The 22,508-nt window shown below is 34.2% G+C and overlaps 2 protein-coding genes across 5 annotated transcripts; one reads left to right on the forward strand and one right to left on the reverse strand.

Moving 5' to 3' along the window:
* Positions 1-4,137: 4,137 nt before the first annotated feature.
* Positions 4,138-13,864, forward strand: LOC129308573 (clathrin interactor EPSIN 3-like). Of its 3 annotated transcripts, none has more exons than XM_054949770.1 (14): positions 4,138-4,454; positions 5,187-5,312; positions 5,519-5,570; positions 5,762-5,841; positions 5,918-5,996; positions 6,515-6,598; positions 6,741-6,886; positions 7,148-7,492; positions 8,322-8,363; positions 8,481-8,573; positions 8,691-8,896; positions 11,009-11,193; positions 11,686-12,928; positions 13,031-13,864. In XM_054949770.1, the coding sequence occupies exons 2-14, from the start codon at positions 5,278-5,280 to the stop codon at positions 13,477-13,479; spliced, it is 3,039 nt and encodes a 1,012-aa protein (XP_054805745.1). In that variant the 5' UTR covers positions 4,138-4,454; positions 5,187-5,277; the 3' UTR covers positions 13,480-13,864. The 3 variants fall into 3 exon arrangements, with proteins under 3 accessions (XP_054805745.1, XP_054805747.1, XP_054805746.1); XM_054949772.1 differs by having other exon boundaries at positions 11,063-11,193; XM_054949771.1 differs by having other exon boundaries at positions 8,331-8,363.
* Positions 13,865-15,785: 1,921 nt separating this feature from the next.
* Positions 15,786-22,078, reverse strand: LOC129309763 (uncharacterized). Of its 2 annotated transcripts, none has more exons than XM_054951471.1 (9): positions 21,650-22,078; positions 20,211-20,422; positions 19,756-20,037; positions 19,223-19,345; positions 18,334-18,484; positions 17,524-17,621; positions 16,539-16,575; positions 16,306-16,439; positions 15,786-16,200 (listed from the first exon to the last, which is right to left on the reverse strand). In XM_054951471.1, exons 1-8 carry the CDS (start codon positions 22,023-22,025, stop codon positions 16,321-16,323), a joined length of 1,398 nt encoding a protein of 465 aa, XP_054807446.1. In that variant the 5' UTR covers positions 22,026-22,078; the 3' UTR covers positions 15,786-16,200; positions 16,306-16,320. The 2 variants fall into 2 exon arrangements, with proteins under 2 accessions (XP_054807446.1, XP_054807445.1); XM_054951470.1 differs by having other exon boundaries at positions 17,524-17,744; positions 21,650-22,076.
* Between the last annotated feature and the right edge of the window lie 430 nt (positions 22,079-22,508).

Genomic DNA, 22,508 nt, shown 5'->3' on the forward strand with positions numbered 1-22,508 from the left:
GAAGGAGAAGAAGAAATTGTGCTTTCGGTGCTCTCCCACGGCAATCATGACACACATATATATAATAATAAAAAAAGAAGAGAGAGGAAAGAGGAAACAAAAAAAAACATGTGGGACCCGCAGTATTTTTTTTTTATAAAATCACCCTCCTTCCTTCGTTTCTTCATTTCATCCCTATACACGAGCTGAGGCAGAGAGCGAGCGACATTGATGGAGAGGCTGACTGATTAAGAAGGTGAAGCTCCATAATAGGATACTTCATATGAGATTTTAAGTATTTTAAAACTATGTAAGTGTTCTAAACATTTTTTTTAGTCATATTTTCTCTTTGGTTTCTAATTTTGTGGTGGTAGAAAATTTAGAATTTGAAAGAGGGATGAATTTATGTTGAATAAATATGGTTTTGAGGTTGTTAGTAGTGTAATAAATATTCTAGAGTATTATTTTGTTGATAGAATTAGAATTTGAGGCATTTGAGTTTATTCCTAGATTTCTATGGGTAGATTTTTGGTTAAATCTTAAAATATAAATTGATTTGTTGATATTTAAATGATTATTTGAGATGAGAAATAAATTATTATGGCTATAGAATAATGATTCTAGGCTTGAAATCAAGTTTGTAATTTTTGGGTATTTTTATGTGCGAATTTTTGGAATAACAAGAGAAATTTTGATATTAGAAAAATATTTGAATGAAATTATTGTGAAGGAGACTATTGAACCAAGTAGAGAGGTTCAAATACATGAAATTAAATTTTAGAATTCAAGAGACTAAGACTAATTTCTTAAAATAAATAAATAAATAAATAAATATAAAATAAAATAAAATAAATACTTAGGTGTTAGAGTATGAGTAAAAATTGTGTTAATAATATTATTGACACATTGGAATATGATTAATTGTAAATTAATTTTCTTTTGACACCATTCAAGCTTTGGAAAGCTTTGGAAGTGTTGTAATTTGAGGGGTAACCTTTAACCTCTCAAAGGTTGAGGTAATCAGGGAAAATCTATTTTATACATTTGTATATTAATTAATTAATTATGTTGGTGAAACAAAATAATATATATATATATATATATCTAAATTTGAAATAGTTGTTTGTAATGCATGTGGCTTTATTGAGACCTTATGATCTGTGACCAAGTTAAATGTGACTTGGTATAAGTAATGAGATTGATGTTGATGATGATGTGCACAATCTTGACTATAAATTATGAATTATATATATGAGTTTTTTTAAAATATATTTTTTTTATTAGTATGATCATATGGCGGGAGTTCGCCTTAGTGAAGGAGTTAGCGATTACACAAAATCTATATGGTACTTGGCTATTAACCAATAATCCTAGGGGTTATAGCCGCTACTTACCTTATAAGGTACTGTAGCATTGTTCCTATTAAGGGACTTGACCCTACTGGCTTACTTGGAGTTTTGGGTAGAGCTAGTTTTGGGTATGACACCCCATAGTATGTGATTTGGGAGAAACCGTGTTCATAAGTGAGTAAGGTAACCCTGACCTGGTAATCCCTCATGATATGATTAAGGCTTTGGGTAGTCTCACTACATGGATGATCCCTTCTGGTTGTTGGCCCACGGATTTCATGTAAGAGGAAATAAGGGGGATATAAGGAAGAGATTGATCATGCATATTATTATTATCATGCCACTTGAGTGATTAATGGCTATGTTGAGAATATGATTATAATTGTAGAAATGAGAACATGTAGTAATTATGCGAATAATGTATATGTGGCTATTTATGCAAATTTTATACTTGACTTTATTCTTGAAATTATTCACATGAGTTAAATGTTAATGTAATTAACATGTTATTAATGTGATTGTTTGAATGGTCACCTTGATAAATTTATTGGTCACTTGTATTCATGATTAATTATCATGCATTTGTATAACTTAGATATATCTTGGTTACTGAGTGGTTGTACTCACCCCTCTCTTTTAACATATTACAGGAGCTAACTCGTCTGAGAATAGTAGAGGAAAGGAGCATTAGGCCAAGTGATAATAATCACTTCTGTAGGCCTCTCTCCTTTTATTTGATATGTGTATTTAGTTTATAATATTGCCATCTAGGATAATATATTCTTGATCCACTTGCATTATGGGTTTTGTGTTGGGAAAAATGTATTTTGGGCCCTGGGGAATGTGTTTTGATGCTTGTGCTATAATTACGGGCTAAAATATTTGTGCAGGTAAAAATAGTTATTATCATGCTTTCGCATATGTTTAATTAAATGATATGAGTTCTTAAAATATTTTAAAAATTTGGGATCTCTTTGTATTAAATAGTTTGTAAAAAAATACATGTTAAGAATTTATTTAGGTTAATCTCGTAATGAATAATCCATTTGGGTTAGTTCTTGATTAATTATGATTAGTGTGATGATTAAATTCTAATTTAGGATGCCCTTTACATATTTCATTTGATGTTGGCTTTTTTGTTTGTTAAAAATCCATGTTGGCATCTTTATTGCATATGATGTAGGATTTTTTTTTTTCATTTTTTCTTATTAAAAAAAATCCATATTAGCATCTTTATTTTATCTAATATAGGTTTTTTTAAAAACTTTTTACTCAATAAAAAATTCATGTCAACATCAATTTGACATGTAAGCAAAAAATTAACAGTATTAATTGGCAAGTGATATAAAATTAAAAAGGAAAAGGGAAAGAGAGAGAAGAGAAAGACGATGAAGCCAGAAAGAAGAAGGGGGAATACCAAAATGATTAAAAATTGTTATTTCATAATCCTTAAAAGTTAAATACAAATGAAAAACTTAACTTTATTTATAAAACTCTAAACATAATAAAATAATAATAATAATTTAAATTTAAATTCTAAATTTAAATATAATTTTAAAGATACTGATATTTAAAATAATAATAAAATAAATAATAAATCTTGATTTTAGTGGATAAATATTATTATTTAAACATCCCTAATAGATAATGGATAAATTCTAATTATCATAACTAACCATTATCTCATATTTCATCATTTAACTATGATTCAATTAGTTTATTTAAGATGTTGGTATTTCATATCATGTCAACTTTTTTATAAAAATATAGGGATCAATGTTGCTGATAGAGAAAAATGTAAGGATCTATATTAAAATTCAAACAAACTATAGGGATAAAAAGTAGTATTTTTTATAGCAATATATAATAAATAACCAATACTAAATGAATGAGAAAATAATACAGGTTGAAGATTTTGCTAAACAAATTGAAAGAATCATTGTATTAATCAACAATAGACTAATATTTTCAAAATTGTAATATTTTACATCATATACGATGAAATATCTCCTGTGTGTCCCACGGGATGAATTCTAGTTACACTCAACCATATCTAATCGCATCATATATGATACGACATTAAATTAAAGAATAAATGGGTTTAAGTCGTTTTTATTTTTTTATAATAAATAAGAAATTATGTGATGTATATATAATTTTTTTGACAGGAATAATTCATGTAATTTTATTTACACTAATAATAATAATTCGAGACAAGATGTTAAAACTGTAGTCGTAGCACAATAAAGAACGACAGAGTTTTATAATTGTGACCCTTGATATAAAAAAAATGACTTGAGTCACCATACGTTTTCTTGAGGATAGGAATAAAAATAGCTGGAGAGCGAAAGTTAAGTAAGAACGTGAATTTGATTTGCTTTCATCCATAGCGAGTCAACTTTGGGCTATAAATTAACGTAATTAGAAACTTCCTAATTATGTTGACGAATCTAATAGACACAAAGAAGTTGGCTGTATCGCTTGCGCAATAGAGAAACACTATCAAATAACAAAACAACAATAAATAAAATAAAAAAGTTGGTGCGTGCGTTCCTGTCAAAATAGGTGAGGAGGGATTCATTCAACCATACAGCTTTCTGGATGGCATTCACTCGCACAAGCGTCATTATTACCAAAGACTTTTCAAAAGCATATAATAATAACAGTATAATATATAAGTAAGTGATAAATAAATAACGACGATCAATAATAAATGAATAAATAAATAATAATTCTCCACAAGAATAAACATGGAATAGGAGTAGCATATTTAAAAATGAAAAAGGCTTTTGTTCCTCAATTCCCTGCGTGTAAGTTGCGCTGTCTTTCTCGTCCTTTTTTCTTTCGTTTAACTCCGAGTTTGTAGAGAGAGAAAATAAAAGAGAAATAAGGGATCCAGAGCCAGCCAGCAGGCAGCCCAGGCACCCTCATCATTCTCTTCCTCGACGTGATTTTGTTGTTTGAGGGTGAGACATCATCAAACCCCAACTCGTAGAGCTCCTCTGTATTGTGAATCCCTCTTATCCCTTGTAATATCTATCTGTCTTCTTGTTTTCTCTTCCTCACAACGGGCTCGACCGTATTCATCTTCCCCTTCCTGCCGACAAAAGCTTCCGATTGGATCAGGTTCGATCTCATTTCGCGTCACTCAGATCTGGCTTGGATTTGATTTTTTCAGATTTCAGTGTCTTCGATCTGATACATGTATTGAACATATTAGTTTTAAGAATTGCTACAGTCATTCTTCTGGGTTTGAATTGGAACACCTGGTCATTTGGGTTTGATCATGTGAATTCTGTATTGGTTATTGACAATCTTTCTTTTCTTGTTCATTGGTGGTTTTTTTTGGATCAGTATAAAGGCCTTTTCTTTTCTCATTTCTTTGTATATAGTCCTGACGTCCCCTTTTGGTCTTTATTTATTTATTTTTTTGTTCCTTTCAATTCTTTTTGCCCGAGGAAGTTGAAGGTGTTCTGTTTAATTATTTCTGGATTTCTCTGATGAGTCGTTCTCTGTAGTTAAGCCTTTTCACATGATCAGTGTTTTATTTGATCGAATTGGGCGCTCAACTTTTGCTCAATTTTTATTTTGCATCCAAGCAAGTGCATTAAAAAATGATTCTACTTTATATGTCGTTTGTGCTCATTCCTTTCACGACATGCTGAATAGACAATGATACCTGGTAACTCCTGCTAGTTATATTCTTTTACGAATAAATCAAGCATCTAACTAAATGAGATCTCTTCGATTGATGATAATCCCTGTGCAAGTAAAAACATAAAGAAATGCTTGAACTGCTCATTCGAATGTAAGTAACCATTATATTTGCTAAGAGTGTCTTATCTTTCCTTGAATCAGCGTGTGAGAAAAATTAGAAGCAGGCTTTATTTAAATAGGACAAGTGCAACCCGCGGTGCTGGCTCATAGATCATACTGAACTCCAACTCCAATGAAGAAGGCCATTGGTCAAACTGTTAGAGACCTGTAAGCCAACTGTTTATCATTCATTACTTAGTTAAAAAATGACGTGGATCTAATAGCTGTTCTCAGTTGCTTATATTTATGGATTCATATAATTTGCAAAATCATACTCATTTTCTAAAGTTAGGATAATTTCAGATTCTTACTGAAAAATAAGCATATTCCTTCACTATTTATAATCTACCTCACTGTTTTTTGTATTGTTGCAGTAAAAGAGAAGTAAATAAGAAAGTGCTGAAAGTTCCTGGGATAGAACAGAAGGTGAACATTTTCTTCTTTCGATATTCTCTTTGAAACTTTTCATGTCATACTTCATTCTCATCATCAGAGGAAGGATTTGTCCCAAGCCTGAGTATTTTGTATAATAATTTACCACTTTATTGAGGATAGCATGGTGTAATTTTAAAAGGAAAATCTTAATTAAGTTGATCCCTCTATCTCCCTTCTTCTAGGTTCTTGATGCTACCAGCAATGAACCATGGGGTCCTCATGGATCACTTCTTGCAGATATTGCACAGGCAACCAGAAATTAGTAAGCTTTTACTCTTACCTTTTTAATGCTTGGTATTGTAGTTTTCCTGAGAAGCTGATATTGAGTGTTTCTGCAGTCATGAATACCAGATGATTATGGCAGTGATCTGGAAGCGGATTAACGACACTGGCAAGAATTGGCGGCATGTCTACAAGGTTTCAGTTGAACTTCTGTTTTAGTTGAATTTTTTTTTATTAATGCTTGCTTCTTATCTTATTCCTTTTCCAAAACGTATGCTACTGCTTTGCGAAGACACTGCAGGATTTTTTATATCCCCAAAAAATATGGGAATATGGATTTTTTTTTTCCCTTCCAAAAATTAGTTTATTAATCTGATGATTTGTTGACTTATAGTTGATGAATATTAAAATTATATCCATACATAGGATGATTAATATTAATAATATTATAATAGAATTGATTATTATATTCCAAATTGTTATTCACAATAAAGAAATTGAGAATAGATTCCCTCCAGTCTAAAATATAGGGCAAAGTTTACAAATGTTTTGGACTGGAGGGAGTATGTTCTCGCACATTTTAGAGCTCTTTAATGTGTTGTGGTGAATAGGGTTAATGCAATCCCAGGATATTTTCTTTTATATAATTTGTTGCTTTTAAAATTTTTTATAGTGTTTTGAAACATTTTGAGGTTAATACTGTTGATTGACAGGCTTTGACAGTTTTAGAATATCTGGTGGCTCATGGGTCAGAACGAGTTATAGATGAGATCCGAGAACATGCCTATCAAATATCTGTAATTTCCTTTTCCCAGATTCCACTTGAAGTTACATATTGCTCTATAATTTTTCATGCAGAGGACCAGTTTATTTGAAGTGATTTATAAATTTAGAATGCGACTTGATATGATTGTAAGTACCGTGTGAAATTGTCAACAGACATTGTCCGATTTTCAATATATTGATTCCAGTGGAAGAGACCAGGGTAACAATGTTAGGAGGAAATCTCAGAGTCTTGTTCTCCTTGTGAATGATAAAGAAAAAATAATAGAAGTTAGACAGAAAGCTGCAGCCAACAGAGATAAGTAAGTCTGCTGTTGCTAATTAATTTTGATATGTCGCTTGGTTATTTTGCTTGCTGCTGCTTTTAGCTAGCACCTGAAATTTTTAGGTCAGACATTTTATTTTCCTAGTTTAGAAGATCCATTGGTTTTTTATTGGAACAATGGAACTTTTGGTTTTCAGATTATAAGTCTAAAATCACAGGTTCTAATATGTTTTAGATATAAATATATGTGGGTTCTCATATTTGAGGAGAGATGTAACTGTCCTTAATGGGTTACCAGGTTTCGAAACACTTCAACTGGTGGAATGTATAGGCCTGGGTCATATTCTGGCGGTGGAGGTTATGGTGATAGATATGATGGTGATCGATATGGAAGCAGGGATGAAGATAGATATGGGTATGGTTATGGCAGAGAAAGAGAGTATGGATACAGGGAAGATGATCGGCACAGTCGTGATGGTGATCGTTATGGCAGAGATAATGAAGAACGCTATAGCAGAGATGGTTACAGGGATGATGAATATCAGGGAAGAAGTCCAGGTGCTGATGATTACCAACGTGGCTCAAGAAGCAGGAGTGCTGATATGGACCGTAATTATGATGACGACGGCCAACATTCATCTCGGTATGCCCCTAGAACTGAATATGATAATTCATTCTATGAAGTTATTTTTTTCTACAAATACGTAAATGAGATAACATATTTTATTTGTATTATTCTAAATGTTCATGTAGTTCTGGATCCTTCCCTTTGTGATGTCATGCAATTTTATGTCTTTTCTTCAATTTGATGTTTTGATCACTATATTATGGGTTGTATTGGCTTTAAATTGTTTTGATTTTCAAGATATTGATCCTTTACTGTTAAGCTTAATTTAAATCTTTCTGAAAAAAAGCTGTCACCTTCCTTTTATGAAGAGCACTTTTGGGCTTTTGCTAGAAAAGAATTCTAACGTAAAAGTAAAGACAGAGCACATGATAACCAATCAATTTTTATTTTTTGGGGGGCTAGTGAAATGAAATACAAGGGAAAATTGCTAATGAAATACTAGGAAAGAGGCCCTGTGTTTCAAGATCTTGTAGAAAAATTGCCCATGAGAACTTCTCAGGTAATTTCATGAGGTCTTCTGTGATTTTAGTTATTGGTCATTTTATATTATATCTGAAGTTTGGCTTAACTCTTCTAATAAAAATTTGAGCTAAAAAAGTGGAGATAACTGTCGTAAATCAAGTCTTTTTACCAGGTTTTGTTGCATATGCATTAGAAAAATTTCTGGTGTGAGCCTTTAACTGTATTTGGCATATCAGCAATAAAGTTTCTTAAAATATTTATTTTAACATAAAAAACTGGCTTTCTTATATTTGAAAAAAAAAACGGGATTTTTGTGGAACTATTATTCTGTGGCATAGCTTGATCATGGATTTACTTAATCTTTTATGTCATTTTATTTTAGAGGTAGCAGTGTGAAAGCTGAAGATCATTCTTTGGAAGCAAGGCATATTCTCCAATCACCTTACACTTTATCCTTCTGTCTCTTCCTCTATCATTTTGTGCCTGCTTTCATGTTGCCTCTTGGAACTATTGAGATTGATCATTTTCTATGCAATGACAGGCTAGAACGCAAACTTTCTCAGCAAAATGTCAGTGCCCCTCCTAGCTATGAAGAAGCTGTTAGTGAATCTCGAAGCCCTATACAGAGTGAAAGGCATGAATTTTATACTTCACGTGATGTACTAAGTACTAACGACAGAAAGTTTATACTTTGCATGTTGTACTTGGTACTAACGACAGAAAGTTGTTACTAATATTTTCCTGAATGCAGGGATGTAGAAGCTTCAACAGCATCTGTTCCAAGGGGTTTTTCTCCAAATGTCAATGATAATATAGCTCAAAATTCTGCTCATACAGGATCTTCTCCTCATGTAAGTGATAATCCAACCCCAGCAACTGCTGCTGTTGGTATTGCTACATCTGCAAACCAAGAAGCTGATTCTTTTGATGAGTTTGATCCCCGTGGTTCTGTATCAGGTATGCAAAATTCTTTCTAGAATTTTTGTTGCTTCTAAGCAAGCTTGTAGTAATTTTTTCTTCCTGTTTTTGTTTTGAAGAATTCTCAATGCATGTTGGGGTTGAAGTATATGCATGCGTTTTATGTGCCTTGTTAAATTATATTCAGTAAATGATCTTTTCCTTTCTTTTCTGATGTGGAGTGTGGGGGTTGGTTGTTGTTTCAATTGTTAGATTGGATGTTGGAAAGCACCGTTTGCAATTTGCTTTGAACTCTGTAGTGAGGCTGGGAAAGCGCTATCTGAGGGTTTATTTGTTATGCACCCAAGTCACAATGATGTGGTGCCTGTTTGGATAAGGGGAAAACGAGCATTTTGGACCCCAAAATCAATTTTTTCTGCCAATTATCCAAACAGTCGAAAATGATCAAAAATGGATTATGGGCCAAAACGCACTTTTCCAGAAGCTCCCTCCGTCCGCTTTCTGCCAAAAGTTTGTCAAAAATGTTGGGGAAAATTACAAATACAAGCCCAAGAACAAATTACAAAGAAAGCACATAATTTAATAAAAATAAAATCAAACTCTCTTCTTTTTCCTTTTTTTTTTCTTAATAAAAGTTAAACTTTGTATCTTCAAAAAATTGATATCTGGTATTTGAACATTAAATTATATAATAATTTATATAGTTAAAAATTAATTCTAATTAAATTATCCAAACATCTTCAATTCTATTAAAATTAATTTTAGAAAAATAGTATCCAAACACATTACGTTATAACATAATCAATTATGATTAAAATCTATCACTTAATCAATTATTTTCATAATCTATTATATCCAATTGAAATCCAAATGGGCATGTGGTTTTGTTGTCAGTTTGACTCATCAGGTGCTGAAAAATTTGCTGCTGTTCATGTGCTTGCAAGTAAAGCAATATGGGCTCCGGTATCCTTGCCCTGATGAGTTGACTTTGGGGATGGCAGTATGGCATATGTGGTGGGATCATGGGATATTGTCCAGTGATTGGACTTCTGGGTTCAGCCAATTGAGGCCTTCTAGATATGGTGGTGGGGCATATGCCTTGAAAAGAGGATTGGCTCAAGGAGTCTCACTCCAGCCACAATTAGCTTAATGTTGTAGAATAATTAGGCTGTAATGAGTCATAGCTGAGAGGAGGTGCTGCTTGAAAGGGTCTCAACAGGCTCTAATTCATTGCAATGTTGTCTTGTTTTTAGGGGAATAATAAAGGGGAGTGCAACAGTTAGTACAATAAAGTTAGTGTAATGAATTTCTAATATTTACACTACAAGTGTGGACTTTAATATGTAACGAATTATCATTGGCAGTCATTTGATGTTTATTGTAATTTCAATATTGAATTTGATACTTAGAAGTGATAAATCTGTTATCTGGATAGCAGTTATAGTTTACAAAGGAAGGGACTGTTATAATAATTCTATGATCCCCCATCCATATTTTCCCATGCAACTTCTAATCTCTTAGAGTTTCACAGTAACTCTGGCATTTCTTGCTTTCTAATTCCATTTTAGAGCCTACGATGGTTTTGGTGATGTCGTTTCTTTTCTTTCTTTGTGTCATTTTGTATTGTATTTGAGGTTTTTTGTTGTGTTATTTTTCTTGTCTTTTATTCGTTGTACTTAGTTTGTCTTTGTAAATCTTTTGGTTTTCAATAATATTTCATGTTTCTAGAAAAAAAAAAAACAGAAGCAACTATTAAAATAAAAAGTAAAACTTGATAAACTGTGTATGGATAGACGGAGTAAAAAAATAAAATGAAAATCACAAAGCCACCTATAATGGTTGTTTATGTTGACATCCATGATGATGCTAATAGGTCAAGCTCTCACAAGACTGTATGGGTGGAAATAGTTCATGAGCTTATCCTGATCTAATTAAGGCTTAATTTGACCTATTTTAGAAAAATAATAGGCCTAGGCTTTACGACCAAACTTATTTAAATAATTAAGTATGATCTAGGCTTACCTATTTATATTTATCCATATACACATTCATTTATCATTGGCAGTCATTTTAACATCAAGACAGCCTTTTTTTTTTTTTTCAAGTAATGCTCTCAGCATACTCTTACCATATCTTTATGTTTCTTCTCAGCTGCTCCTGCCGCTTCTAAAAATGTTGAAATAGATTTGCTTGGCTCACTTTCAGAGTCGTTCTCTTCAAACACATTGGCTTTAGTGCCAGCTACACCAGCAACCACTACCCCTGAAGCCAATGCAAATGGTGGTTCTGCAACTCCCTTTGCAGCAGCAGCATCTGGGCCCAATAACATCAATCAGGTAGGAATTGTGCGACTGTTGTCACTTCTTGTGTAAATAGGTATAAAATTGTTTTTCCTCCTTTCTTAGTTGCACAAAACACTTGATATTTTGTTCAATGGTGATAGGTGGTTATAGAACTGCTTATTTTTCAATGCAACGTGTGATTTTATGCGGTGGATAAATCTCCATAAATGTGTCTATGATGAATGGGTTGATATTAGTGTCAAAAGAATTTAAACTAAATTGACATCCGCATAAGCGCATGCCAAGTCGCCAGCACTATTAGTCAGTCCTGTTTGTGGGCCACAAAGAATTTGACCTTTAGTGGAGGAGATTGGATTTGGAAATTGGAAGCATGTCTTCTGCAGATGGCTATATAAGCATATATGCTTTGAATAATTCTTAGATGCTTTAATGTCTTCGTGCATGAGACGTTCCTTCTGGTTTCCTCTTAAATGTTAGTCCTTTGTGATCTTTGTCGAACTAATATTGTTGGATGACTTTTGGCAGCCATTTGAAGATCCATTTGGTGACTCACCTTTCAAGGCTATTCCTTCTATGGAAACTGCTCCAAATCAACCTCATACATATCAGAGTTTTGAAATATCCCAATCGAGTGGTCTTAATCCAGAAAATGTCTCAAACTTTAGGTTTGGGGACTCATTCTCTGCTGCACCACACTCTACACCTGGTGCCACTCATCCACAATCTTTCTCAACAAGCTCCCAGTTTTTGCCTCAGGATTTGTCAGCTCCACAGCAGGAAACTGATATTCTTGCAGACATTCTTCCTCCAGCACCGTTATCTGTGATGACTTCACATCCAAACACATCAACCACTGTTTCCCAAACTTCACCTCCCTCCTTTTTATCGTCAACTGGGCAATCTGCCCCGGAATCATTTTCTGTACCAAGCAGCCAACTTGCGCCACAAGGTTTCTCTGCTGCAACTAGTCAACCTGGACAACAAGCTTTTTCAGTTCCCTCTGGCCATCTTGTTCAGCAAGGTTTTTCTGCTCCTACAAACCAACCAGTGCAATCTCCTTTTTCAGCTCCAGCTAGCCAGCATGCCCAACCTTTTACGACTCCCACTGGGCAACTTCCGTATCAGACCTTTACAGCTCACACTGGTCAACCTGTACAGCATGCATTTTCATCTCCTAGTGAACAATCTATGCAGCCACCCTTTTCTGCTCCCGGTGGTCAACCTGCACAATCAAGTGGTAATCTACACGGCGGATTCAACTCTCAGGTGGGATCTTTGACTCCACAGCCTCCAAACATATCTCAATCCCAAAACGGACATAATGGACAGATCAGCAGCGAGAGCTTCCTCCCACAAGGATCTACAGCTCCTATTCCATCATCAATGGGTTCTCAAGCTCCAACAGGACAGGATTCACAGAGTGCAAACTATTTTCTACAGCAGGGAGGATCTAATGCTCAATCTCCATTTGGTCCTGCATCACAGTATAACAGTGGGAACCTTGTTGCACAACAGGGGACTGCAGCTCCCTTTGGCTCGTCGATTTCCAATCAACCACAAAGTGTGCCTGGTGGAAAACCAAACGATGTTTTAGGTAGCTTATTTGGTTCAACTGGAGGGAATGCTCCTAATGCTTCATCCTATGCTGTTTCTTCATCTGGACCAATTGCTGTAGTTCCTCTACAATCCAACGACAAGTTTGAGACAAAATCAACTGTTTGGGCAGATACACTAAGCAGAGGGCTGGTTAACTTGAATATATCTGGCCGTGAGTGATTACACACCTTATCAAGCTGTGCTGATTTTCAGTTTTCATAACATGAACATCTCATCTGCTTGAATGATTGAGTTTTATGCTTTTTCTATGCAGCTAAAATAAACCCATTAGCAGATATAGGAATTGACTTTGATGCCATTAATAGGAAGGAAAAGAGGATGGAGAAGCCTGCCGCCACCACTGTAACATCAACTGTGACCATGGGCAAAGCTATGGGATCGGGTTCAGGTATTGGTCGTGCTGGTGCTAGTGCTCTCAGAGTTCCAGCTAACCCAATGATGGGTTCAGGAGTGGGAATGGGCATGGGCATGGGCAACGGTCCTGGTGTTGGTATGGGTATGGGGGCCTATGGGGGCATGAATCCCTCAATGGGAATGGGGATGGGGATAGGGATGGGGATGGGGATGAACATGGCTATGGGGCAAGGAGTCCAGATGCAACCACCTACTGGTATACCTCCTGGGTCCAACATACCAGGTAATTATAACTCCATGATGGGTCCCGGTGGTTACACCCAACAGCCATATGGTGGTTACCGATGAAAGTGAACACCATTCTACATTGCAAGGTAAAGTATTTTTACTCCGATTGTTTTGCTACGATGAAAGAGATGGCATGGCAATGCTGGTGCAAGTGTGCTACTACCTTAAGTGGTCAACATCTGAGATTTGATTTTAAAGCACTGTATTTTTAACATGAGTTGTAATTTTTTTGTAGAGTGACCCAGTGTGATGTATGTTTATTGTTCAACCTCTGCTATTGTCATTCTTTTTAGGGTCACATGTTTCTGTAGCAGCTTTGGCTTGTATTGAGTACACCAGTGAATGGTTAGAATAACCTCAGGCTTCTGTCTTTTGGTTTGTCCCACATTTTTGCACACCAACCTGTGGTGTGAAATTAATATATTCTTTTTCTATTTCCTATTAATAGTTTTTGTAATTTTCTGCTGAACACAGACACGTGTGTGACAACTTTTTCACGAAGGAATGTTGACCGCAAATATGAATGTACTAGATCTCCTTCGAACATTGTGACAAGTGATTGGAGTCCTAAAAATGCCAATATTACTTTTTCTTTTTCAAGGTGTGGGAATAGGGATTGAGCCCTTTACATGAAACATGTAAAGACATGGTTCTTCTTATATGAAATATTTTTTGAAAGGTTGGATGTTAAAAAATGTAAGACATTTTCAGTCTTTTAAGATATAATCATTCGATTAAATAAATTATTTTATATTTATTTTAAGGTGATATATCTGATTAAATAAGGGTAAATATGAAAAAATAAAATTAGTTCAAAAATAAATAATTATTTTATTAAAAGTAAAATTAGGTTAAAAATGTTTTATATTTTTAGACGGAAAAGTAAATCTTTGCTACTTTTGTGAGAGCTGTTGGCATTATCAGTTTACCGTTTGCTTTGTTTTCTGGTCCAAAATTGCCCCTCTCTGTTTTTTTTTTAAAAAACAAGACTGGTAATCTCCTATCAAACTGCACTTGAAATTACCGAAATATGGTACTCCCTCGAAAAGATTGACTTGCTGAATTATGATAGAGATGGTCCAAATGACTGGAAGTGTGCGTCATTAAGCTATACATGAAGATGCGTTAACGATTATTTTACCAATATGGGTTAGATTTCCCAGCCTTTCTTCATTAAACTGGCTTTATTTTAGAATGTGTACTGTGAATTGGCTATCGTCACTGATCTAGGCCCACGGTAAGAGTTAACAACAGATGAAGCCAATTATTATTATTTTTATAGCAAAAGGAGGAGGCAGAAATTATCTCCTTCAAGGTACTGAAAGTAATGACACGCTTCTCTCAATTAAGTATGCATACAAGGATTATGATTTGAATTCTCAATCATTTGCTTACATGATGAAAACCCCTATCTCTTACTTCAATTTTAAATTAGGCTCACTAGTCTTGCTATAGCTTTTGGTGGGGGGAAAAAGCATGGCTATAGATCAAGAGTCCGAACTCAATTTGACAACATTTTATCAAGTTATAAAAACTGATCCATCGTTAAACAAAATATTTTAATTTACTCTGGTGGATGATAATAAAAGAATTGCCTAAAGTCTTAAACAAGTATAAGCGGAGTGTAAAATCAATCAAATCTCCAATAATCATACTCCTTCGGTCCTATTAGGAAAGAGAAAAAATATTTGTTTTGATCAATAGTGCACCTCATGAATTTTGCATCCACATTTATCATTTTGTTCTAATTAAATATTACAAATATTATTAAATGTTAGAATATTTTATTTTGAATTTTGCATCCACATTTATCATTTTGTTCTAATTAAATATTAAAAATAGTATTAAATGTTAGAATATTTTATTTTTAAAATGTGTATTTAATAAGAATAAAATTAAAAATTTATTAAATTTTTAAAAAGTTAATGAAATTTAAAGTTTTATTTAATTTTGATAAAATATGTTAAAAATAATTTATAAATAGAATCAGAGATAGAGATATATAACTTGGGAAACAACATGCTCATGAAATACAGGCGCGCATCTACACGAGAAGTCCATTAACCCGTTCTACTTTTATGCAAGCATTAATTTATGGTTTCATTATTAGGTGAGCATCAGCTTATTTTTCATACTAACAAAAATTCACAATCTGACCTTGCCCAGTTATGTGGGCACAAGGTATAAGAGCTTAATGATTTGTGGCATCCGTCATTCTGTCAAGCCAGTCTAAGAGACGGATAAATATAGCTACATTTACATGTACGCATGCTTAAGAGTTCAACTGTGAATGGTTAATGTTGGAACCGCAGTTTAATAGTTAAACACCAAAGGGATCTTTTCCAAGTATCAGAGGAGAGTTAATCTTGAGTTAAGAGAGAACGTTCTTGACTTCGTTAAGTTGCGCCAACATAAAAGTACACGCTTTGAAGAACCCTTAAATCGCCACAAGATGACATATGGGGGGCAAGGGATCTAGAAACTGCAAACCAGATTACCATCCAAAATGGTCTGATTAGCAATGACAAATGTTTATATAATCCAACCCTAGGCGCCAGCTTACAGTTTTATTTGTTTGCAAGAGTTGTATATCCATCTCCCCAAGGTTATCGAGGTCATTAATCCATGGAATCTTAGAAAATCTCGAGTGTAGTTCTTGTGAAAGATACGGGGATTACACCTGGCTTCGATTTTGCCCTTCAAACCCCCATGGGATGCCTTGAGGAGCCTTTGATCATCTTCAGCCTACTTTTATCACCATTATTATGAATGTAAGGAAACCTGGGACAGCATTATCAACAGATAACGAATTAAGGCCAAAAAAAGATAACAAACAGACATGTTAATTCCCAAAAATAAAAAATGCTCTTGACATCATGTTATTACCATGGGAATGTAATGTCACTCCAAAAATACTTGAATTCTGTCACCCATAGTGTCATTAAAATCTAACAACTGTTTGCCGCCTACTTCCTCTGCTGCATCATCCAACAGTTCTTTGAGATTTACGCCCCCCAGAGCTGTGTAAAGTTGAGACAGAAGCTCTCAGCTTAGGTTGCCAAATTGGAATAGATACCAATTTATACCGTAACTTCATGGCAGAATTTCTAAAATAGTACCTGGAACTATGCTTGTGATTCCCTCCAAGAATCCCGCCTATATATGATCAAATGTATGATATGAAGGGGGAAAAATTGGTCAAAGAGAAGAACAAAAAATTTTTCATGGGACAAAACAAAACTTAAAGAACATTGACCATAGAGGAATTACTTGCAGTAAATGTACATGACCACCGATATCAGGGGGATCAAGATATCAATGTTTACATGCTCACTAAAGCAACACATTATATTATAAATAAGAGAAAATTAATTTTAGTTCTTTAATTTTTAACTCACTTGTAACACAGTCTCTCAATAATAACTTACTGTGACTCAGTTCCTCAACTATGAGTCGTTGCAACTTAGTCCCTCAACTTTTGACTCACTTATAATTCAGTCCTTATTTTTCAAATTTTTCAAATAATGAAATATATATCAACTTCTCTAAATGAGAGGGTAAATGGGTAAGGATTAGAATAATTATTCCCGTAATCAGTATTCACAATGCATCAATTCCAGCCTTAAATATAAGTTGCGACAAGACCATGAAATAATAAAATTTTGAGAAAACATAATTTTAAATCCTTACACTTTGCTCACTTTATGCTATTGGTCTCTGCACTTTTTTTTCCGATATTTTAAATCTCTATACTTTTGTTTTTTTATTGTTTTAGGTCTCTCCAAGGTCCTTACACTTTGCTCATGGAGGGACCTAAAAAATGAAAAACAAAAGTGTAGAGACTTAAAACACAAGAAAAAAAAGATCCAGGGCCCAATAGCAAAACGTAAGCAAAGTGCATCCAAAGTCATGTTTTTCCTAAAATTTTTCACTGCAAATGTGGAAAACAGTAAGCCGTATCCTTTAGCAGTTATACTTAATAAATACGAATAAGACATTGTCAAATATCCCCAATTTTTAATGTAAACTGTGCACTTTGAAGCCACAGAATTTGCTTAAATCCAGTATGTTGCCCCAGGAGGCTGGAAATGCAAGGTGACTTACAGGGATCCTAAGATCAAGTTTCTCAAATCCATCCCTTCCTGTTATTTTGATTCTCAGAGTCCGAGACCAGATCCTTGAAAAAGGGTCCTTTGAACCATCTGCAGCATAGTCATTGTACACATCAGGGGTTATAACTTCCACAATGGGTTCTTGAGAACTTTGACTTGTCTCCTCTGTATCAACTTGATCCTTCCTTTGTATACTGTAGAGGCTACTGCTCACTAACAAATAACTGCATACCATAAGAATGCAATTGCGGAATGCAGAATATATATTCATTTACATACAATGTGAATATCAGTGATATGCGCTAGATCTTTCTCTTCAATTGTTAATCTTTTTGCCTTGAGGTGATATGGAGTTGAGTACCAGAGTGGCAAGATGGATCCTTAACGAAAAGAAAGTTCTCTAATTGTCTTGACTATTTATGATTAATCAGATGTTTTTTTTTTTTAAATAAAGTCTGATGATCAAACATGTCCTAGAGAATATTTTCTCCACATAAACAGAACTCTCAACAAACTTCACAAGATTCTCTCTAAGATAAATTATCCATGCGGATGAACACATGGGATGATTCTATTATCAGCAAAAGAACCTTCCCTTTGTACACTTCTATGGAAATGGTATGCTGAATCCAGATATATAAGTACTACATTGTTTGAAGAGAAAGCAAAACAAGAATGTATATATGCTATTATAGTAGAAAATTTAGAGGTATATAACACATGTAAGAAGCTTAGTGCTCTTTCATTATGATACCTCTTAAGAAAAGCAATGCAATTTTTATGTAAAAGGTCTTTCACTAACCTCTCGTTGTAGAAAGCTGATCCAGGCTTGTAGCATAACGCTTCTCTTCTTCATAGTAAGTATTGAAACCTAAGATATCCTTCATTTCTTGAAAAGACGGCATGCTTCCAGGGGGAGGAATACGACCTCCTTTAATGGCAGTTAGGGAATCCTACAAATTAAGTCCTTGGCATCATTTACCCTTAATTACTAAAAACTAAATTATCCTTTAGTTCCAAAGAAATATTGAAAGAGGCTGGATAGAATTCCAAATCATGAGCTAAAAATTTTGCTATATGTTATAGGCTCAATTACAATCAGCGTAAACAAGCATGGCAAATGGACATAATAATTTCTCCACACCTCAAGTCTCAACTCAATCTTAAACTAATTAGCATTTATGAGGAACAGACATGAGCTTCAAAACATCATGTCAAATTAGTAAACTGGACAATGGACCTTGTTATTATATTTATGAGATTTAGTTAAAATATCCCAATTCATCATTCCCACTTAAAAGTCCCAATAAAATTATTCTAGATAATCTTCAAAATATTCCCTATCAAAATTACATTACAGCAATTCCTTCTTTGCTTTAGATAGAATGTCTTTTATTTTTTATTACCAAAACAAAAAAAGAATGTCTTCTATTTTTGAGAGTGTGAGAGAGTATTGCCTCAAATAAATGATGCCATATATTGCATTCATTAACTTATAATAACGCAAGGGTTTGGATTTTGGCATCTAGATACACCCTAAAGGATGTTAGTTTTACAAGATGAGTATTGGGATTTCCTTTTATATGTCGAACATGTTAAAATGTCAGATTTCAGTTAATTTTATTTGCCAACAAGCACATCCAGTAACTCGTTTTCTTTTCTTAGAAAGACGAAAGGAAAAGGCATGTCACCTGCATTGCTTGTATAGAAACACCAATCAAAGAAAGTGGATAAGCCACAAGCTTGTAGCCAATATCTTCAAGTTCTTGAGGATTAAGTATAGGTGTTTTGCCTCCTCCTTCAAGCATATTGGCCTACACAAGACTACAAGATCTTACAATAATGCAAACTTTTTCCTGATGGCTTCACACACACACACACACACACAGACACACAAAACCAACAGAAACTATGAAACAACAACAACTAGTCATGCAAGTTACTAAAGAAGTCCATAATTTTATTTGCTGGAATTGAATGATAAGCTATGTACATTCAGATTGGATTTGTGATTTCAATTCAGGACTTCCTCATTCCACATGTGAATTTACTTGAGAGTTTCTCATGAAATTTTTCTAATAAACAAGACTAATTTGAGAATGTGACTTTATGACAGTTACTGCTTATTAAATAAAAATTCTATAAACTACCTTGAAGCTTTCACATGACAAATAAGTAAAACATTTTGTTATGAAGAAAATTTGAGTGCAGATAAAAAAAATACCATTTTTGGAATAAGTGGAGAAACTTCACAAAATGCTTTCATTTCCTCTTTTGATATCAGTGCATCAATAAATAGAACATCTGCTCCAGCATCAGCAAAAGCCCTTGATCTTCGGAGTGCTTCGTCCAACGACACTGCTTGACAAGAATCAGTTCGTGCTACAATGACTATATCAGAGCCACTCTCTATTCTAGCATCCACAGCTGCTTTAATCCGCATCACTGCCTCCTCTCTGGACACCACTTTCCTTCCTTTTGTGTGGCCACATGCTTTCGGAGATACCTAGGAACCATTATTAGGCAAAACTGATTAAAGGAAACAATAGAATAATTCAAATCCATGACCTCAGGATTATTAGGTCTGACAAGTTAGAGAGAGATACAAAGAGACTGGGAGAAATTATTAGATCACCACATAACTCTTACAGAATAAAAATATGACATACAGAAAGAAACCTGATCTTCAAGAATGATTCCAGCAAAACCAGCTCTAATATAACCCTTGACTGTCCTTTTAACATTCATTGCATTCCCATATCCATTATCGCCATCTCCAATGACAGGAATTGACACAGCTTGTGTAATTTGTTGCCCATGATCCACCATTTCTCCATAAGACATATAGCCTGTATCTGGCAACCCCAATCTGGAAGCTGATATTGAGAAACCTAAACAAAGCACGGAAAAGAAAAGTTAAATTGCTGATCTACAAGCTGAAAGACAATCTTGCGGTATAAAATAGCAAATGAGGCTGATATTTATTGATCCTGGTCACTTGCTTCCTACCACTTATTTATCTTCAAATGTCGGCCTATATTTGCCATAACAAAGGATATTAGTTCTGTAAAAACAAAAGCAATTACTTCCTTTGTTAAAAAATGTAAGGTATTTTTTAAGGAGTTGGATGTTAAAAAATGTAAGATATTTTTAGTCTTTCGAGGTGTAATCATTATTTTTTTTTTCAAAAGTACCCTTATTGATAAATGACTTTATATTTATTATAGGGTAGGGTATTTAATAGGGGTAAATATGGAAAGAAAGGATTAATTTGAAAGTAAATTACTATTTTAACAGGAGATGAAATTCGGTTAAAAATGCCTTATATTTTTTAATGGAGGGAGTGTGTGTTTTACAAATAACAAAACTCAAGTTCTGTAAACATTTTGAGTTAGAGAAGATGACTCTAAAATAAGTTATAAGCCGATATGATCTGAATTTAGTGAAAATATAAAGGTTTAATGCTCAAGCCGTGAAAACGGAAATTCTCCAAGGTTTTGAAATCCAAACATCTCGAAAATGACATGTTTCCTATAATGGAGTATTAAAAAGATCAGTTGTTAAACTGATACCAAACAGTTAAAATAAACTTACAAGGAGCTCAAAGACGGAGAGAACTTGAGTTGCAGATCCTTATATATCTAAAGTAATGAAATTTAAGATTTAAAAAATTTGTGAGCATAGCACAAATGGAATTCGGTAAACTTTAGTTCGTAGTTGCGGTACTTGAAGTGTCAATAAGAAGTAAATTAACGAGTAAAGCCAATTGAAGAATGAATAATCCGGACGAAGAAGCCACTTAAAAATATTAATTTTGGTTATTACACAATCAAACATCTTTCAATGTCATGATTAGCATTCGAGAGCTAATTGGCACCTTTATGCATTTGACGCTTGTGCAATATAATTAGTGATTTATGGTCTTGAATGGTTCCCACCTATCTATATATCAAGTAATCACTGATAACAGGCAAGCACACGGGATGACTAGAGTTTTTAACCAAACCTACATGGCCACACGAGATAAATTCTACTTTCTCCCCGAAAAAGTAGACATTCTCCCAAATCATATCCTGTTTCAATAACGACAAAATCCTTAAATCTTGAGAAGTTCATACCGCTGGTAAAGCAGTATCGGAATCCAGCTCTTTCAACAAGCTTGGCACTGAGAGCATCGAAACAAGCAGGGCCTTGATGAACCCCTGGAGAGTCAAGAATTCGGCGAAGTACCTTGACCGGAGCCTCGTTCACAAAGCCCCTGTCAAACGAGCAAGCTACGGAGGTTCGACGATGAAACCGGTTGCAATTACTCCCTGATTTATTGTGTAAAGGATGGATGACAGGCGAAAGCGAAGGAGACGGAAGGGTGCACCCAGCTGAAAATGTGGAAAGTTTGGGAAACGCTGGTAATGGAGCACATCGATGCCTATGGGGTGAAGGTGCATGAGGAAGAGACGCACAGTAGCTTTGGCCGCTAACTACCGAACCCTTCATTGTCCCTCTCCCCCCCTCTGACCAGATTTCTTCTGGTAATAGTGGGATTAGCCTGGATAGTTTGTCGTCCTCGTGGAGATTAATTCGTGCCAAAATTACATTTGAGACCCTACAAGAATTATCGTAACATGAAAATAAGATTATAATAAATATGTTACATTAAAATTGTCAATTAATACAAAAAAAATTGGTTGACAAAGAAGAAAAATAATTAACAATTATTTAATAACAACAGACAGCGTCAACAAAAAAACATGAAATTGTTATGAATATTAAAATAATAGTAAATGTTCATTTTCATCACTTCTTCATCTTCATCTTCTCCCATAGAACTCCCACTATTATAAGAATTAATTATCCTTTATTTACCTTTATCATTTATGTAACATTTGATATGTAAGATCATGCCTATAAATAGGACATGTAATTTGTATTAAAGTACACAATACTCTACAAGAAATTCTCTCATTCTCTTGTCTTTAG

Source organism: Prosopis cineraria, unplaced genomic scaffold (genome assembly GCF_029017545.1).
Source record: "Prosopis cineraria cultivar Desert tree isolate PC_DT_omini unplaced genomic scaffold, ASM2901754v1 PC4, whole genome shotgun sequence".
NCBI classification, from domain to species: domain Eukaryota; kingdom Viridiplantae; phylum Streptophyta; class Magnoliopsida; order Fabales; family Fabaceae; genus Prosopis; species Prosopis cineraria.

What these genes read in the sequence shown, in the direction of transcription:
- LOC129309763 (XM_054951470.1), bottom strand. Translation starts at nt 22,025, where the DNA reads ATGAAGGGTTCGGTAGTTAGCGGCCAAAGCTACTGTGCGTCTCTTCCT. An exon ending in TTTCTATACAAGCAATGCAG is followed by an intron (nt 18,485 to 19,222) that starts GTGACATGCCTT and finishes CTTAATTTGTAG; the next exon opens with GATTCCCTAACTGCCATTAA. An exon ending in AACTTGATCTTAGGATCCCT is followed by an intron (nt 16,576 to 17,523) that starts GTAAGTCACCTT and finishes GATCATATATAG; the next exon opens with GCGGGATTCTTGGAGGGAAT.
- LOC129308573 (XM_054949770.1), top strand. Translation starts at nt 5,278, where the DNA reads ATGAAGAAGGCCATTGGTCAAACTGTTAGAGACCT. An exon ending in GGTCAAACTGTTAGAGACCT is followed by an intron (nt 5,313 to 5,518) that starts GTAAGCCAACTG and finishes GTATTGTTGCAG; the next exon opens with TAAAAGAGAAGTAAATAAGA. An exon ending in GACGGCCAACATTCATCTCG is followed by an intron (nt 7,493 to 8,321) that starts GTATGCCCCTAG and finishes ATTTTATTTTAG; the next exon opens with AGGTAGCAGTGTGAAAGCTG.